This window comes from Gasterosteus aculeatus, chromosome 15 (genome assembly GCF_964276395.1).
Source record: "Gasterosteus aculeatus chromosome 15, fGasAcu3.hap1.1, whole genome shotgun sequence".
NCBI lineage: Eukaryota > Metazoa > Chordata > Actinopteri > Perciformes > Gasterosteidae > Gasterosteus > Gasterosteus aculeatus.
Window position 1 is genome coordinate 2,498,816 of NC_135703.1, and position 18,157 is coordinate 2,516,972.

The 18,157-nt window shown below is 46.0% G+C and overlaps 4 protein-coding genes and 1 long non-coding RNA gene across 12 annotated transcripts in view; 1 reads left to right on the forward strand and 4 right to left on the reverse strand.

The window, feature by feature from the left end:
• dctn1b (dynactin 1b) overlaps positions 1-895 on the reverse strand; it is a 20,826-nt gene extending 19,931 nt beyond the window's left edge. For all 6 annotated transcript variants that reach the window (XM_078089350.1, XM_078089349.1, XM_078089347.1 and 3 more), the window contains exon 1: positions 754-895. The gene's annotated coding sequence lies outside the window, so the exon portion shown is untranslated. The remainder of the gene's footprint in view (positions 1-753) is intronic.
• The window catches only part of LOC120833092 (uncharacterized), a 5,687-nt gene extending 948 nt beyond the window's left edge, over positions 1-4,739 (forward strand). The window contains exons 2-4 of one of the 2 annotated variants that reach the window (XR_005714269.2): positions 691-958; positions 1,341-1,534; positions 4,596-4,739. This is a non-coding gene — a long non-coding RNA (uncharacterized LOC120833092). Of the gene's footprint in view, positions 1-391; positions 959-1,340; positions 1,535-4,595 lie in introns of those variants that run through there. The other variant, XR_013452755.1, reaches the window with a different exon arrangement.
• nat8 (N-acetyltransferase 8) lies at positions 1,863-4,121 on the reverse strand. The gene is made up of 2 exons (XM_040199929.2): positions 3,744-4,121; positions 1,863-3,006 (listed from the first exon to the last, which is right to left on the reverse strand). The coding sequence occupies exon 2, from the start codon at positions 2,988-2,990 to the stop codon at positions 2,316-2,318; it is 675 nt and encodes a 224-aa protein (XP_040055863.2). The 5' UTR covers positions 2,991-3,006; positions 3,744-4,121; the 3' UTR covers positions 1,863-2,315.
• On the reverse strand, positions 4,354-11,518 carry slc39a8 (solute carrier family 39 member 8). Of its 2 annotated transcripts, none has more exons than XM_040199928.2 (8): positions 11,150-11,518; positions 9,375-9,537; positions 8,116-8,285; positions 7,889-8,011; positions 7,295-7,456; positions 6,425-6,626; positions 5,379-5,563; positions 4,354-4,738 (listed from the first exon to the last, which is right to left on the reverse strand). In XM_040199928.2, exons 1-8 carry the CDS (start codon positions 11,159-11,161, stop codon positions 4,592-4,594), a joined length of 1,164 nt encoding a protein of 387 aa, XP_040055862.2. In that variant the 5' UTR covers positions 11,162-11,518; the 3' UTR covers positions 4,354-4,591. The 2 variants fall into 2 exon arrangements, with proteins under 2 accessions (XP_040055862.2, XP_040055861.2); XM_040199927.2 differs by lacking the exon at positions 11,150-11,518 and adding an exon at positions 10,056-10,650.
• On the reverse strand, positions 10,971-17,791 carry manba (mannosidase, beta A, lysosomal). The gene is made up of 17 exons (XM_040199924.2): positions 17,508-17,791; positions 16,682-16,776; positions 16,498-16,603; positions 16,231-16,404; positions 15,716-15,839; positions 15,263-15,432; positions 14,993-15,103; positions 14,716-14,867; positions 14,500-14,617; positions 14,201-14,287; positions 13,839-14,006; positions 13,399-13,617; positions 13,104-13,268; positions 12,654-12,798; positions 12,432-12,574; positions 11,841-12,098; positions 10,971-11,718 (listed from the first exon to the last, which is right to left on the reverse strand). Exons 1-17 carry the CDS (start codon positions 17,703-17,705, stop codon positions 11,488-11,490), a joined length of 2,664 nt encoding a protein of 887 aa, XP_040055858.2. The 5' UTR covers positions 17,706-17,791; the 3' UTR covers positions 10,971-11,487.
• Between the last annotated feature and the right edge of the window lie 366 nt (positions 17,792-18,157).

Sequence of the window (18,157 nt, forward strand, 5' to 3'; positions counted from 1 at the left end):
GTTGGTCAAACAAACAATTTAGAGATTGATATTCTTTTTGATTAAAGAAGTAATAAGTATCTGAATCGACAATGGAAACAGCCGAATGATGTGCTTCCATGCTCATGATATTCTGCCTGCTCTCAACCATCATGCAGAAGAAACAGGTCATCCATAGAAAACAAGGCCAGAGCCGCTTCATTCAACAACGCTCATTTAAAATTAAAACCAAAGTGCTCATTTTTTAACAGCCTGGTAAACACAACGCATATATTTATATATAAATAACACAATAAGTAGTAGTAATATTCTGCCAGTTTAGCCTGGTGCGAATTAGAACCATGGGTGTGGCTGCACCCACGTTGTCTCCTGACAGATTGATGAAATACCAGCAAAAACAGTGTAATTAATTCACACAAGAATAGACGCCTCATCGGGGTTAGATCCCGATCCACTCCGCCCCAATAACCACATTAGCGTTTTTAAATATTTGCAACAATATCAACTGCGTTATGAGCTGAACAAATGTGCAAATGGTGCGTTTTAGCAGCGCGGATCCTCCCTTTTTAGGGCCGATATTCGGTGCAGGCAGCTGGACGCTCCCCGGCCAGCTGCTAGCACGATTAGCCGTTAGCTTCTCAACCCAACAGAGACAGAACCGCGTTAATTAACACCCACACCCACGCGCGCGCCTATTACGTCACTGAACAGGTGGACACGCGCTTTGGGACTCATGTCCCATTGACCGGGCGGCGTGTGACGGCTGGGTCGTACCTGCTTTACGTGCTAAGGATTCGGCCCGACGGCTCCGCTGCGTCCCCGACCGGCTCCCTCCATCCACGGAGGTCTGGACCGGACGCGTCCGCGCTGAGGCGCCCGAGCTGCCGCCTGAGCCGGCGGCTGCAGCCCGCTGGATCCGACCGGACAAAGATGGTGAAAGTATTTCACTGTTGAGCACCTGCAGGGTTCTAATCCAAAGGTAATTTAGTATATTTAAGGCCACACCTGTGTTTTTCTCTTTTGTCATGTGTTTTAAAGTTTATGGTAAAATGAAAGTTTTTTTTTTTTATTGTAGGCGTAAAAACACAAAGGATTGGGGAAGTTAGCAAAAAAAACAATAAAGCAAAACAAAGTAAAAAGACAAAAACAAAACCAAGCACTGTGACACTTTGTCCGTGGGGTTTTAGAAAAACATAATTCTGTCCCCGTTCTGTATTTTATTATTTTGTATTCAGTGTGTTCTGTGTTTTACTTCCTGTAATGAGAAAGAAACATCAGCTGAGTCGCCACAACCTTCCTCTGGCTCTCCTGAAGCAGAGACTTGTCCCGTTATGGTGAACGTGTCCCCGTGTCCCTTACAGGCCTCCAGCAACACAAAACGTGGGAGAGGAGAAGATGACAAACGTAAAAGCTGCAGCGCCGTTATCGAGTGAGCGACTGGAAATCCGTTTCCCCGAACACATTCCAGCTGTGAACAAACCTGACAGCTGGGGAGATGCTCTAGAGAAATAACACCATCATCAGCAGAAAGAGGGAACTGAGAGGAGATGAAAGGGTGAAGAAGAAATCACACACTCGTATCAACAGAGGGAAAACTTTTAAACCTCAGTACAAGTTTACTGAAAAACCTCAACGCGGAGAGCAGCACATAGCTGATAATAATAAAGTGTGCTTTCAAAATCCTTCCAATTCTAAAATCAGACCTACAGCTTACCAACCATCACAAGCACACCAGTGTTCATAAACATCTCATTTGTAAATACCTCGGCTCTCTTTTCACCCAAACGTTTAAAACTTTAGAACTCAGTACGTCAAAGTTATTGGAAACATGTAATTGTGAGGTAATATGACATTAGGAGAGATCACTGAATAAATGGAATCAGTAACACTGACAAAACTGTTTAATGTGGATTCATCGTGTCAGGACTGATTATTTAGATCGGTGCAGTGGTCAATACCATTTTTTGAGCATCGGGAAATACAAAATGAAAGTATGCTACAAAATCATAGGAGCACGTTCAGATCTATTCATTTATTCTAAGTGTTTGAAAAGGAAATACTTTACAAACCAAATCACTTTGAAGCAGCTCAATCGACACAAACCCAAACAGACTTTAGGCAGAGCAGATATTCCTCTCAACTGAAAATAAGTTATGTGTTAGTAGAGTAAACATGCCTAACCTTTTCACTGTGTGTGTGTGTGTGTGTGTGTGTGGGAAAACAGTTCTTCGTGTCGCCTGACCGGTCCGAGTGTTTGGTTGCCTTAAGAGCAATGCACGCTGGGAAAGCACAAGCACAGAAACCAGACGGATTGACAGCGGGGGAGAAAAGGCCGCTCACTCACTTTTCCCACCTTTCTGTAAATCAAGTCTGTATTCAAACAGGGTGAAGTTTGTGATTTTGGCGGCCAGCTCGGGAACGACGAACTCCCTCATCTTCTCGTAGCCCATGTGCTCGTACAGCTTCTGAGCGTCCGTTTGCACCACGGAGGTGAACAGCACGACCGCCGCGTAGCCTCTGTCCCGGGTGAAGTCGGCCACCGTCCGGCACAGCGCCTTGGCGATGCCCGCGCCGCGGTGGCTGCGGCGGACGGACATGCGCTTCAACTCCAGGCAGCCGGGCGCGTCCTCGTTGGGGAGGCAGGCCACCGTGGCGACCACCCGGCCGTCGACCTCGGCCACCCAGAAGCAGCTGTCCTTGGCCCGCATGTAGGTGCCGGCGATGTCGTTGAGGTCCTTCCTGAGCGAGGTGTCGATGTAGCGGTTGAAAATGTGGACGACAAACTGGCGGGCCCCGGCCAGGAGGAGGGTGACGGCCAGGACGGGCAGCAGGAAGGACTTGGAGCTGGTCAGGAGAGCGCAGAACACGCACATGAGCAACATCTGGGTGGGCGGCTGCTTCAGGAGGTGCATGAAGGACGAGGGCACGTGCTCGCTTATCCCCAGCGTGAAGATCTCCTTCGCGGCCTCCGCGTCGTCGTCCCGGTACCTCCGGATCTGCACAGCGGCCATGGCTCAGCCCGGCTTCCTGCAACCACGGGCCGAAAAGTAACCGGTGACAAAAGGCTCCAAACAACCAGATTATTCAGCTTGAAAACTTGTGAATTATTTTGTCCTTTTAACTTCGTGTCTTTTCAGCATCACAGTGTGCAGAAGCCTGCCCCTAAATATCAACTATAGCAACGTTACATCATGTTTTAAATCATCACAAGGATGGAAGTAGAATATTTTTGGGATAAAAATTAAAAACTAACGTTACTTGAATTAAAATTAAGCTTGTAAAGTATTGCAAGCTTATTTCACTTCTAAGTAAAATATTGATATTGCTATCGGTCAGTTTGAAGAACACAATAGTAAGTAACGTCAGACCAAAAAAAGCAAATGGGTGATATTGTGCTTACATTGTAATAGATTAATATTAATTTATTCAGAAAATGCAATATCATCAATCGCCAAATTAACGGCGGATGGAAACAGCGCAGCCGATGACCCGTTAACGGTATAACGGATTTTAACAAACAGCTAACGTTACGTTACGGTGTTTATGCCCACTGTGTCCCAGTAAACAGCCCCGTCACTTCATTATAAAACACTTTACACATTTAATATCCACGATTAATTAAGTCCTATTCGAAGACAACTCACTGGTTCCTCGGATTAACGTTAGCTAACAGCAGCTAGCATCAGCGCTAGCTTCACGTAACGTTAGCTCCCACGGATTAGATTTGCTCCGGAGGAATAAACGCGGTAAATAAAGACAATTACCGTGTTTTCTTCAATGCTTTGTGTCAGCGGCGTCTTGTCTTGTGTGTGGTGTGTTTTGGGTGTTTAAGGAGGCGCTGAAGGCAGCAAAGTTTCCAGAAGTCAGTAAAGTGTCATTTGATTCGCCTCTTACTTCCTCTGCTGGGATCTGATGCGTTCACGGAACATCTGTGAATGGGACAACGAGGGATCCGTCGGTCCAGTATGGCGCTTTTATTAAACTGCAGTTTTAACATAGGATGTTGTTTTCGACCAACATTTTAGGCGTTAAGTCTCCATCCCACAAGAGATTTCCCGACGGTGAGGCTCATAATTTCACTACAGATACGATGCGAATGGATAATGCTATATTTAGTTATACAATGTTAAATTGCCTGTATAATTACATTTTTAAAATGAATTTATATTAAAAATAGCATAATAAAAATCCAAATCAAAAAGTGTGATGATAAAAAAAAGTGAATGATCATAACAGATACTGTGTATGCATGACTAGATAGTTATTTAAATACCAATACCAAACACTGCTAAAAGACATTAACTGTCATAATAAAATAGTGCCCACTACAGAACCAACGATTTTAAATACATTTTTAAAATTTCACACAACAAAGACTGAAAAAATAAATTTATTGTCTCCTGAAAAACAACTTGATTAGAGTTCATACATCAGGACAATTGAAAAGTTTTTCCCTTTTTATGGTGGAAATTTTCCACTAACTTGATAGTCAAAAGATACATTGCTTTTCCTTTAGATATTTTGGTTTTTGTTTGTACAAAACATTCACCTTTCCCGCCCAGCTGAGCGGAAAACAAACGCTAATTTAAAATATATTCTTCTTCTCCCCCTTCTAGCCCAGGTTGATATCCCCGGCAAACACGGTGATCAGCAGGATGACGGTGAAGCCGGTGAGCAGCCCGGCGTTCTGGATCAGGAAAAAGATGATCTTGGTGGACGTCCGCTTCTGCTCCCGTAATATGTTGTCCATCTCTGGAAACTGAAAGGAGGAGGAAAAACAACAATCACATATCAGAAATAAAATGCTGTTATTGTTTAACAGTCAACACGATGGGAAGTGACAACATGCAAACAGGACGTGAGGACTGGTTTAAGAAATTGCCCTTTGGCCTTTTCCAGACTCAGAAGGACCATTTTAGCCTCATCAAAAAGAAAACGTATCTTTGGCAAAAACAATCTGACAATGTAAAAGTCCCTCTTGTGCCACAGTTTATAGAAATGTTTAACTGTTGATACCGAGATAAAAGGTTTGTTGACTTTGTATCATTTCATTCTGCAGTACGCAGCTGTTTTTAGAAAATTGTTCAGCATTTATTTGAGGTATGCTTCTATACTTTGGCCACTTGGGAGCAGTATAAAAACGTATTAACAACAATTCCTAAAGTTGTTATGGCAGAAACTAAAGCATACGGTTTTATTTACATACGGAGAGTAACATCAGCATTCATTCGGCAGCTTTAAAGACGCACGTCTTCAGTGGGGATTAACGCTGCTCGCTTTTCTCTTTTCATGGGAGTTAATGGCAGTAACAAAATATGCAAAAAAAAAAAAAAAGTGCACGAATGAACAGCGGCGTGCACGAATGAACAGCGGCGTGCGCGCCGAGTGATCCGACTCGCCATGTCTGCCAGCGCAATGTACAGGAACATTCCTCCCGCGATGGCAAAGATTGCATTGGGGGCGAAATTGCTCCCGAGCAGGATTCCAAACACGAGGCCGACGTAACACGACATGGCCGACAGCAGGTTGAAGAAAATGGCTTGAGGGACGCTCATCCCGGAATTCAGCAGGATTACAAAGTCACCTGCACGACGAAACACAAACGTGCAGTCAGAGTTAGTTAAAACAGGCGGTTTGAGCATTTTTAGAAGAGCAATGGGAGTCATTTTTACTCCGTGCAACAGAGTGGTGTGGAACTGCTGAAAATAGTTTTGGACTTAACAAAACGTGCTACAGATTTGAGTTTGAAGAATGCAATAAACCGCAGAACAACAATGAGATGTTTAGTGCGATTTTAAAGAGCGTCATTATTCAGCTTTGGCCCAGAATGAATTACCCACTAGAGTGCAAAAAAGCTGCAAACAGCCCGAACATGCTCAGTGTCGCTAAACGAAAGTAAAAAGAGTCAAAAGTGTTTTAGAAAAACGGAAAAAAGATAAAACCGTTATGTCCACAGTTTGTGACCTCATTTACTGTCTACTCTCTATTGACACAGGTTCAATGGAGCAAAACCAAACCACGTTCTTCATAGAATTGTACTTAACAATGACCAGAACAACAGAAGCATCAGTAAAATGTAATGCAACAGTGTTCTGCTGTGTTTCTATTATTTAAGGAGGATCAAAACTACCAGGAACAAAACGCAGCCTGTTGGCGATTCCGGTGGTTTCTACTTTCTGGTTTGTTCAGAGTCAAAGTGAAACGCAGCAGAAGATCCGGTGAAGGTTGTGGTGTAACTCTGCAGAATGTCAGTAGAGGTCATTAACCATTACGGATCCAGTTTGAGTGAAGCGATATCTCACAGAATCACATTCGGTATTCGCCCGTTGCGGCCTTGTGACGTTTTCATGACTGTGTAGATGCACGACGCACATTTGCCCGAGTTCAGCCCGAAACACTCGGGATCTCCACCCGGATCCCGCCCGGCCCGAGAGCCCCCACTCACCCAGCTCGTGGGGGAACTCCTCGCACACGATGGCGGTGGAGGTGCTGAAGCCCGCCAGCACCGACACGGTGAAGGAGGCGCCGATGGCCAGCCCGTCGATGAAGTTGTGCAGCGCGTCGCTCAGCGTGATCATCCACGCCACCGTCCTGATGTCGGAGATCTGCTTCCCGCGCAGCCAGTGGCACATCACGCCGGCGCCGTCCTGGAGGAGCAACAGAGGGCGTCGGCCTTTGACCCACTGGACGCAACAGAAACTAATCAATCAAACCGGAGCTCCTTGATGATATAATGGCACGAGTGTCTTAGACGGGGGGGAACCGGAGAACCGGCGGGACGTGAGCGGAGCCTCTCGGGCCTCGGCTGAAGACGGTCGCCGTTGACAGAACGACCCTTTTATTTTCCAAACAAGGATCCTTTGTGCTCGAGTCGCACAGCGTTTAACCGGCAGCGGAAGGACCTGAGGCCTCCGTCCTTCTGCACGTCGGCCTGTTTTGTATTTCGATCCCTTCCCGGCAGGAATCCTCCACATGGAGCCAGAGATTAAACGGAGTCAAACATTGACGGCGGCATTAATCGCTGATAACAGCTCGATTAGTGAAACCTAAACATCAGAGCACATAAGCAAGTTTATACGACCGATGTGATGTTTTATGCACCGTCGTGCTTCAGTGGTCAGCAGGTGTTTCTGTGATAAGAGCGTCGAACTCTTTGACTCACACAATTATTAAATGGTAACTCACTGTTTTTATTAGCTTATCTTTAGGGCTCCTTGCTGTATGAAGGGTGATTTGCGTACAGGGGGAGGGAGGGGGGGGGATTGCCGTGTGGGTTGAGGTGACCTGTGTGCCAAGAGGCTGAAGGGGAACGCACCTGAGATGAGGTCACGTGGGCCTCCGGGTTCGGGCTGCTCTTCCCCGTGGCGACGGTGTTGACGGTGGTCAACGCGATGGAGTCTTTTGTCTCCACCAGGTCCCCGTTGGAGAAGGAGCTTTCCGACGGCAGCTCGGCGGGGGCGAAGTGGCCGTGGCCGTGCTGGGGACACGAGGGACGAAGCAAAGTCCGATGAGCGGGAGAAGGACGCCGGGTCGGCCGACCAACGGAGAGAAACACAGTGACGGTTTAAGTAACTGAGGGTACAAACGTCTGAAATACTTGGTGACCCAAATACAACATAAATAGTAGATTTAAAACTACTACTAGAACTTTCAGAATACTAAGCGAGTCTTGACCCTGATATTTTTCGAAGGTCGCCATCTGTGACCTTTGTGTCCATTAGCCAGAATAATTAACAGAAACAACAGGAAGGAATTATTACGTGACTCCCATAAAGGGTAATTGCCCTCATTAGCAGCCAGTTTAGCAAATGATAGATTCCGTGGACAAATAGAATCACTCCCCAATAAATGAAAAGTGCTTTGCTTGTGATGAACTTGATAAACCCACTCGGGTGAACTGTCGTCCTACCTCAAGGTCGACCCGCAGCGCCATTTTCAGCACCCTCTCCATGAAGAACAACAGGTAGAACCCTCCAAATATTCCAACGGCATTCGCCACGTAGTTGTCGTGTTTGGGATCGAACCCCAGAGCCTGTGGATCAACAGGAGAACGTCAGCAAACAAAAACCCCTACTTTAATTCTAAAATTTTAAAAACGCCATGGAAACACGAAAACCACGTCACCGGCTCACGCACCTCCGGGATGAGCTGCAGCACGGCGTTGGAGAACAGCGTCCCGATGGCGAGGCCGATGAAGTAGGTCAGCACTTTGGGGAAATACGGCTTCTTGGTGAAAGGGATCAGGAAGAGGCCGAGCAGGGACGCCAGGTTGATCACGGTGACCGCCAGAAACCCGTAACCCCAAACTGCGAGGAGGAGCGCTCAGTTAACGCCGCGGCGGAGTTGCTTTTTCATTTCACTTAAATGAGCTAGATTCAAAGACAAGATCACTGCTTATATTTTCAACCAAATGTTGTTATCTTCGTTATATAAATTAAAAAAAAAAAACAGTAGTTGATGCTGCTTGAGTTTATTCGTCACTTTCGGGAAAGTCTTGTTTCTCGGGAAAATGTTAAGAAGAACAAATGTAGATTTGACTGTAAAGGGATTGAGGACAAAGACCCCTTTCAATGCAGCTCTTGGTCAACAGTGATTAGAAGGGAGACACTTTGCTTCTGGCACTGAGAGACATCTAGGAAGTAAAAAGACATCGTGAGGTTTCTACTCAAAACACACGAGTGTCTAATGGAAAAACTCCCATTGCATTTCCCAGTAAGAAAGCGACTCCTGGATCGGCCACAGGAACCAGCACGCGTGGCTGTGATTGTTAAATCAGCCTCAACGCCGGAGAGGAAGACAAAAACATCACTAAATCCCTCTACAACCACATAGAAAGATTTCAAATGCTTATTTCCCATTATTTGGGCCTAAAACGCTTCTTAAAAAGCCGCTCCGTTGTCGTGGTAACCTACATTCTCAACGCGCATTACGGAGTTACCTAACCGACCGATTTAACCCGACAAACTATTTATTTGCAGAGTGGCGACGGTCGTTTGTCGGGCGGGTGGAGAAACAGCGTGGATCACAATCAACACTCGCAGATGGTTGTCAGCGTGTCACCAGCAGCGAGGAGGTTCGACGCAGGACACGTCCTCCGTCGTTCGGGAGCCTTCACTGGCTTTTCTGAAGCAAGCGGTTGTGTACAGGGGGATTATTTTTAGGGGCTTTATCAACAGAAAGGGACGTGACTACAGAGGGAAGAGAAACATGAGAATCCAATAAGAAGAAGGGAGGACTTTCAAATAAAAACAAATCGAGCAGATCAACACTAACAAGTATTCAGATTAAGATAATTTCCTTTTCGTATCAACCTCACGCCGTAAAAATAATCTGTGGAAGTAAAAGTCCTGATTAGAAAACAGTTAAAGTACAAAAGGTGTCTGAGAAGAGCTGACCGGTGTAGTCGAGGGGCTGCACAGCTTGGGGCTCGGTGTAAGGGCAGGAGGGCAGCAGCACCTGGGTCAACAGAGCGGGGCAGATTGTCCCCAGATGTCCCGCAGTCAGCTCACTGACATTACTGAGCCCGAAGTGGGACAAGATCTGCTCAGCCGAGGGACACTGAGGGGCAGAAAGACGGCGTTTAACATCCTTTTAAAACGGGTTTAAAGCTCCATTTTGTCACTTAAACTCTTCTGTTTGGATTTGAATGCTTGTTTTTCTTGCACCCGTCTTCTTTGATATATGATTAAATAATTCACAAGTCTATAAAGTAAAAAGTTACTTATCCTCATTTAAAAAGAAACATTTTAAAATAATTTAATTATTAAAAAGATTAATTAAACAACAATGCAAAAGCTACAAGCAACAATATCAAAATTATAAAAAAAAAAAAAAAAATCTAAACAGAGCTCATAGATCACAATTCAAAAAAACATCAAACCATCAATAAAAAAATAATGTTAATAAAGAAAATATATATGTCATATAAACATGTAATACATTCTGAATTCCTACCTCCCTGTATAAACGGTCTGTTGTAAGGGTATTAGGCACATTAGGCATTTAAATCCCATTCAGTAGGTTGTGTAAATGATAATTACGTAAATAATAAGTGAAATAAATACAAATGAGCTCACTTCCAGGTCTGCAAGTGGATTTTCCTCCGTTGTTGCAGGAGATATTCCGTCTGAGATTATCAGCAGAAAATTATCCAGATTATCCAATGAGATTGAATTATTTTGTCCATAAAAGCGCAAAATATCCTCTAGAAATACGTTTCCATCCCGGCCAGCCACGTTTATACTGTGAGACTGTGAGAGAACGACCAGAAGGCACGAAAACAAGCGCATGAAATGAGACATCGCTGGTGTTTCCCCCTCAGTAAATTAATCCGCTACTTCTGCTGCTCGCAACGCATTTTACCACAACAAGAAAAAGTACAAACAAATCAATAAATCCGTGCAGCCTGTTGCTTCCATGCTACAGTGGCAGCGCACTTCGCGTGTTCGCGGTTTTCTTTCAGCCTGATTGAATTATTTGCGGGAGAAGCGGTCTGATCGATCGGCGCTATCGGAGGCGGATCGGGTTCAAAGATCGATCTGCGCAGCGATGGAGGAAAAACATGGAGGTGACCCGACCGCGTGCACCCGGTGTCTCACTGCTGCCTTTTGTGACCGACTTTCTCACTTGGTATGCAACACACACACACACACACACACACGCACACACACAATTACTTAAAAGTGTGTCGGCATGTGTGTGTGTGTGTGTGTGTGTGTGTAAAGGATAAGAGTGGGCAAGTCGTGTAAAGGCTTTGACTCAGTTTACAGCTGTGAATCAATTATAAAACATCTGGAAGGAAAAAGAAGAAATCATAAACAATGAAACGTGTGTGTGTGTTTGTTTGTTTGTTTGCAGCTCTGTGTCGCCCCCTGCTGGCAGCCGGTGGTCACTGCGTGTTTGTATCTTAAAAACGACGGGATTATCTGGATTAGAAATTGTTTTTGTTGTTAACATTCTCAATGAAGCAAATTAAAGAAAAGAAGAAGGAATCAATAAAGATCTTTTACTGTATCTACTAAACACATTCGGGACAATACTGCAGGTTATACAACACAATGACAAATGATGGAAATAGTTCAGATTGTTACAAAGAAACTACTGATCAGTCATTTGTCATTTAGCTGCTGAATAATCAAAAGACGTGAGCGGTTTATATTGGCTTGTTTACCTTCATCAACATCACATTTTGTTCCTTGAGATGGTTTTTCGTGTGTGAATGAAGGCTTCATATGAAAGTCTGTCGCGTGCCAAAGTTTCGTGCAGCGGATTGAACACAGTGGGTCGTCCTGTTGTCTGGAGTCGCTCAACCCACCTTCAATGGTGTCCTTTGTTTGGAAATCTTCAGGGTCCAACTGCTGCTTTCTGAGGCTTTTCTGCCGCAAGGCGGAGGAAAAAAAAACAAAAACGTGTCCTCGGTCATAGACACTGTGACAAAAACCTCAGCCCCGGTATCTCTTTTTAAAAAAAGGACCGACTGCACCCTGTGTGAGGCCGGCTGCTCTCCGGTCAGTACACGTCCCTCAAAGACGTGACGACCAGCGACCTGGAGAGCTCCGCGGCGCCGGTGTGACGTCCGGCGATGAACACGACCGTCCTGTTTCTGGAAACCATCAGGAAGCCGTTGGAGCCGAAGCGCCCGGGGACGTCCCCCGCGTCCAGCCAGACGAAAGCGGCCACGGAGGCCGAGCGGAGGGTCACGCTGAAGACGTAGCCGGCCTCCAGCTCCCGCACCGTGGCCTGTGGCGGGAGGGGGGAAGGGGGAGACTGTCTCAATGCTTCCTGTCTTATTAGCAGAGGGAGCACTGCAGCATCCCCGTGTGCCCCCCCCCCCCCAGATAGAGAAATGAAGGCGGGCTCACCGTGATGTTGGGTCTCTGGAGGCCCCGGGCGTCTTTGGGTTTGCACAGGAAGTGGTGGTTGGAGGGACCCTGCTGGCCGCCGCTGTCCTCCAGGTGGAAGGTCAGCAGGCAGGTGAGGCGGGTGCAGCTGCCGCACGCCGCCAGCAGGGCGGCGACCGGCCGTTTAAAAACGGTGGCGGCGCTGCCTCCGGGGACCGGGACCGGGTCCGACTTGAGCGTGCAGACCGGCTCCGGACTGGACCAGGAGTACACGGACACCTGGGCGCCGAGTTACGTTCAGAGTCAAAAGATCGCCACAGGGGCTTTCGCTAAATTAATTCAACTTGTGTTGAATCTTTATTTTTCTTCTTTCTAAATCTTTTTTTTTTTTTTTTTTTAAACTCACTTGGATTTATTGTGGAAGGTTTTTCTTTTTCTCCAGGATTAAAATATAAAACTATTGATAATAAGCTGCGGGTCTTTCGGGCACTTTCGAATATCGTCTTAGTTCATTAAGAATTTTAAATGAAATTTGATGCCGTTTCTTTAAAAAGGTACGAGGGAGGAAATAAGAGACGCAATGAAGAAAGCGCATGGCGGGGGATGACGTACCACGGCCCAGAGCTCCAGGTCGTGACTCAGGTCTGAGACGGCGTAGACGAGAAGCGCGTCGCCGTCCTCGAAGCCCACCGGCAGGACGGCGGCGAAGAAGTCCCGCGCAAAATAATGCAGCATTTTCCACTTCCCACCAAACTCTGGACGCACGAGGAAAATGGTTATTACAAGCGGTTGTTACCGCATTGATTAAAAGCTGCAGAGTTGGCGCTCACTCACCGATGGACGACCAGGAAGGCGCCGGCCAGACGTCGTTCAGCTGCCAGTAGAGCGCGCCCATAGTGCGACCTTTGCCCCCGATGATCTCACTCCGACTTCGCCGGTAAAACTCAGTCTGGGCCTTCACGCACTGAGCCTGCGTGACCTGGACACCAAACGGGATCGTTGCCGCTTTTGAAATGTGTCGTTTTTTTTCCACCTCTTAACCACTTCCTGTTTGTTTTCCCTTTTTTTGACGCCTTATTCGTCATGGGCGCGTTTACAGCGAACACACAAAAGATGTGTGTGACACAAAGGGACGACTTGGTACAAACACAACACACGTTCATTCCCACGTCCCGAGGAAAGAGGACTACGACTATGCAGCGCAATCGGCTCCCCAATCGGCGGCGTAGCGACGCCACGCGATGGATTCGGTGTTTTTAGACGAGGCGAGTGTGGTTTGTGAACCTGAGTGATGTAGAGAGTATCCAGGAATGTTTTCGTGGGATCCGTGGAGTTGGGCAGGTGGAAGTGTAGAGCGGCCTGCCGTAACATCTGCTGGTTTCCGTCCTGGTGGTGTTGGCGGTGGGACGAGAAGTTGCTGCCGTAGCTCCAGTCCTCCGTTATGGAAACCTGAGACGTCGCAGAACAAAAAACACCGTGAACAACCGCGACCTCCATGAGCTTACGGAGAGTGGTGGAGAAAATGAGCGCGGAGCTCCTAAATCCTTCTTTTGTCATTTTTAAAAAAATCCACAGTCACCGGCTTCAGAGTGGAAAAGGACGGCCACGACTGGAAGCCGTACTCGGAGGCAAAGCGCGTTCGAGGGAAAGTCCTCCAGTCCCAGCAGTCCAGCGAGTAGCTGTAGAAGTGCGTGTCCCCGTAGTGAGGGTCGTAGGGGTCCGACGCCACCCAGCCCTGCTGCTCCGACCCGGCGCCGTTGGTCGGGCTGGAGACGAGGAACGGGCGACTCCGATCCTCCTGAGGGGGGGGGGGGGGGGGGGGGTGTAAATTGGAGATGGAGCACCTTCTAGAAACATGAATCCTGGAGGATCCGGAGTTCAGATGAATTACGCTCTCATGTGTAAAAAAAAAAAAGGTATAAATTCAAAATTGTGGACTTTCGTGGTGCTAAAAGGATTTTATTTTACAGAATACGCCGCATGGACCCTAAAAGCATACGTCATGTGTACGAGTCTCACCTCCTGAACGACCGCCCTTATGTTGTCCACGTACAGCGCCACGTAGTCTTTCAGGTACGTAGGCCTCTGAGAAGCGGGAATGTTGAACCAGTCCGTCGCCAGAGCAGCTTCGTTTTCGTTGTTCCCGCTCCAAGTGATGATGCAGGGATGAGACTTGAGGCGCTGAACCTGCAGAAACCAAAAGCAGGACATTTTAAGTCGAGATGCGACAAGAACCTTTAGAATGCTTCCAACAATCAAGCAATAGCGGTTTTTAAATTGTGCTTTGGTTTATTTTCCGGGTATAATTTGTGTTTTTGCGTCTTCCCATGAGGCTTCATGAAATCATCTTTAACAGAGAAACGTGTAAATCGAGCACTGACCTGTTGGGCGACTTCCTCTCTGACTGTCTGCATGAAGTCTTCCTCGGTGGGATACATAGCACAGGCAAACATGAAGTCCTGCCAAACCTAAAACACACATCTTCACACTTTGAGCCGTCCGTTCGTCCTGAAACGAGTTCTTCAGGTCAAAGTAAAGTCACACAGCCGGAAACCACACAGACACTATTCGGTTAGATTTCACACATTAACACACTCGGCCGTTTGCTGTCCTGGTTATTTCTACGTATGCAGAGGCACGTGAAGTAGTATTTCTCTCACTGAGGGATGCCGGTAGTTACCATGATTCCCATCTCATCGCAGAGGCTGTAGAATAGATCCTGTTCATACACTCCTCCCCCCCAGACCCGGAGGGCGTTCATGTTCGCCTCCACGGCCGAGGCCAACAGGTTCCTTAAGCTGGGCAGGAGAGCGGGCGGCTTCAGGGGTCACGCGTTCACAACATTCTCCGGAGTTGATTTGTTTTTCGAAAATCACGAAATGAAAAGTGAACTCACACAGCGGGAGCCACTCGGTCCTGGAAGGAGTGGGCCGGGATCCAGTTGGACCCTTTGAGGAAAATCGGTTTCCCATTGACGCGGAAATAAAAGCTCAAGCCCGGCGAGCCGACAACCGGCTCCTGGACGAGTTCCACCGAGCGAAAATACACCTGAGGGAGAGAGGGATATTCTAGATTAAGAGGAAACTCATCGACAGCGAGGTCGTGCAGTTTGTGCTGAATAACTAACACTAGATAACCCTTGAGGAGGCCGTGAGTGAACTCTGAACTCTGACCTTGGACTCCGCCTCGAGGATCAAAACGCGGCCCTGAAGGCCTCTGACAGCGAGGCGGTAGGAGGGCTGCTCTCCGTGTCCGTTGGGCCACCACAGCTTCACGTGGCTGCTCTGGAGGAGGAAGAACACGTCGGCTTTGAGGGTTTATAAGCAGCCGAGAGGATTCTCTGCAGGCTGCAGTTCAGCAGGCCGGTTGGCTACGTGGAAACAACACTTTCTGAAACAACAGTGACGTCTCTGGAAAGCGCAGCTGAACTTTCCTCACAGTACCGTGTTGATGTTTAGGGTGAAGGTGTTCCGGGTCTTTCCGGTGAGAAACTGGGTCTGGAGGATCCGCTCAGAGTCCAGCTCAGGTAGGGAGAGAGCGATTTGCCCGTTAGTCGTCTGAACGGCGTCGACGAGAAGCTCGACCTGGACTCTCCACTGAGAGAGGCTGAGATCTAGACAGACAAAGGGATTCGAGGACTGTGAAGAAAGAAAGAAAAACGCATCGGACGGACTACAAATGGAAGAACAAACGGAAAGGACAAAATAAAATTCCAATACACACTTTGTAAGAGACGAGTTTCAAAAACTAATTCAAACCTGCAATAAAGACAACGTCAGGAAGGTTGTGAGGAAGCTTTCCTGATTCATATTTCTGAACAATTTATTGGCTGTTATAGGCCCTTTACTTGTGTTTCTATTATTCCCCCCCCCATCTACATCCACGACAAGACGTACTGTACAGAGGGACAGAGGAAACCCGGATGAGCTGCAGGACATCGAACGCCTCCAGTCGAACTCCTTTCCACAGTCCCATCGTGGGAAACGAAGGGCCCCAATCCCAGCTGAACGAGCTCTGCTCCTTCAGAGGAGCAGAGAAACGTTAAAGTAGATTAGATTCAACTTTATGGTCATTGCACAGAGTACAGTACTGAGACAAAGAAAGTAACAATGACTTGATCCAATCAAACTTTAAACAGTTAAATTCAAAATGTATACGTTAGTTTTGTCTGCACAATGAAAATTAAAGTGGCAAGAAAAACGCTTTTATTTGAATAATCTCAAAATCTTAAAACAATACCTTTTCCTTATAAAATGTCATCCGTTCTCCAAATACAATTTTAACTTAAACATACGCGTATCCATCAAGATTCTATTATCCAAAACAGTTTTACAGGATGAAATGTTTCTGATGTGACTCGGATCAATTAACTTCGCCAGGTGAGGGGTAAAGCGCAGGAGGACGTTCTTACCTTTCTGATGAAATTGACGTGACATTCCCCCTTCTGGACATCTGGAGGACATTCAGGAGGAACCCTGTAGGCAGAATGAGCTTTCCTCCGCTCAGACGCATAAAGAACTGGAGACAACAGGCTCACTTTTAGCACATTGTCCCCGTCCTTCAGCAAGTCTCTGACTGCAAAGTCCTACTCAGCAAAAACAGAAGACAAAGTAGAGAAAGTAAAGAAATGAGAAAAATGTGCACAATGCGGGAACTGTTTATTTTCCAGGTAACTTACATATTTACGAAACATGTTGTCCGTCTTCCCAACAACTATTCCATTGAGCCAGATAGATGCTACGGTGTCCACGCCGTCAAAGACCAGCAGCACCCTCTCATTGGCTCTGTTGATGAACACGCAAGTGAGTCAGGCACAGGACACAGAGAGAGCTTTAAACAATAAAAGAAATCCCCACACCAACCTCAGCTGGGCGGAGGCGGTAAATGTGGTTGTGTAGGTCCAATTGTCAAAGGCAATCCACCGACAAGACACATCGTTAAACCTGTAGTACGGGTCCTGAAAGAAAAGTAGGAAATTATTTACTTTTTCTTATTTCATTTCTCTCAGTTTGCAAGGTATTACGGACTACTGCTGCTAAAACATGGGAGATTATGTAGATGCAAAATAATGGGCAGACACAAAAGAGAAATATGTTATTTAAAAATAACTTTCAGTGTCTTTTGTTTACTTGGTTAATAGTTTGTAAATTGTATTCTCAAAATGAAATGTTTTGCGTTTTTTAAATATAGAACTGATTTTTTTCTTCAGTACTTCTACCTAAATAAAATGTTTTACCAAAAAAATTAAATGTACACAATGTACTCCTTTTACTGTAGAAAACGACATGCTGTATATTCCGGTGTTCGAAGTAACTTTTGAACAGGCACCAACACCCGCCACCTACTTTGTGTTTCACTCCCGTTTTAGCAAAGTGCCTTTGGCGTCAAGACCAGAGCTTCACGGCCATGTACGTTTGTTTTAGCGCAAATTGTTTCGTTTATACTTTATCTAAAGAAACTATAAAAACAATGTGAAAAAGAGTCAAAAGGGATACAAATTTTTATTTCCTGGTTTACCGTCGTGGGTCCTGAGAAGCCACGCCCACGACACCTCCACCGCTATGATTATAGCGTTATCTCACGGATGCGATGATAAACCAGTTAAACTTGCGCACCGGAATATAATAAAGGGAATTTACAAAAAGGTGCAGGTGTTAATCCTCACATTTAGTACGTCGTTTACTCTACCTTAATGAATCCCGCTTGGTGAAGAGCTGAATGAACACATCCGGGAACCTCTGCACCCAGAAACACTGAACCATCGGAGTTTGAAAGACTCCATTTACCGTTCAGATTCACAGTTACCGAGCAAAACCCTGGTAAAACGGCAAAGAACAAACACAGCAAACACGTCAAAGTCAAAGTTCTTGGCTTGTTTTTGGACATGGTAATTCACGGGAATACTCTTCCAACTGGGTTTTGATGTGGTTTCTGAATTGGCTTTTCCTGGTTTGTCATGTGACCCTCCTCGTGACAGTCATGTGATCAGAGCCTTCGCGCGAAAAGTTTGAAAACATTTGGTTAAAGATATAAAATGTGCATCCGCTTAGGTTTATTGAAACAAAATCCTAGTTTAAATTTTTTTTTTATTGTAATTTTAAAAACAAGTTTGTATTACTTTGATATTGAACAAACCACTATATGTATAATTGATATTGCGATTTTCAAAAAATAAAGTTTGCTTGATAGGTATGTCCATACCTGTCAATCTATAAGCACAGTAGGACACTTGTGTTTTTGTAGGAAACAGAGCATACCCGTTGTCAAAAATAAATGTCCGTTTGTTTGAGGACAAATATTGAAACGGTTTACGTCTTTGATTTGGAAAGTAGTAAAAA

Coding starts and splice junctions, on each gene's coding strand:
- slc39a8 (XM_040199927.2), bottom strand. CDS start 10,280: ATGTCTCATTTCATGCGCTTGTTTTCGTGCCTTCTGGTCGTTCTCTCA. Junction 8,012..8,115: donor TGCTGCAGCTCATCCCGGAG/GTGCGTGAGCCG, acceptor GTTGATCCACAG/GCTCTGGGGTTCGATCCCAA. Junction 5,564..6,424: donor GGAGTTCCCCCACGAGCTGG/GTGAGTGGGGGC, acceptor TTCGTCGTGCAG/GTGACTTTGTAATCCTGCTG.
- nat8 (XM_040199929.2), bottom strand. CDS start 2,990: ATGGCCGCTGTGCAGATCCGGAGGTACCGGGACGACGACGCGGAGGCC.
- manba (XM_040199924.2), bottom strand. CDS start 17,705: ATGTCCAAAAACAAGCCAAGAACTTTGACTTTGACGTGTTTGCTGTGT. Junction 16,604..16,681: donor ACCGCCTCCGCCCAGCTGAG/GTTGGTGTGGGG, acceptor GTTCATCAACAG/AGCCAATGAGAGGGTGCTGC. Junction 14,007..14,200: donor GAGAGGAAGTCGCCCAACAG/GTCAGTGCTCGA, acceptor TGGTTTCTGCAG/GTTCAGCGCCTCAAGTCTCA.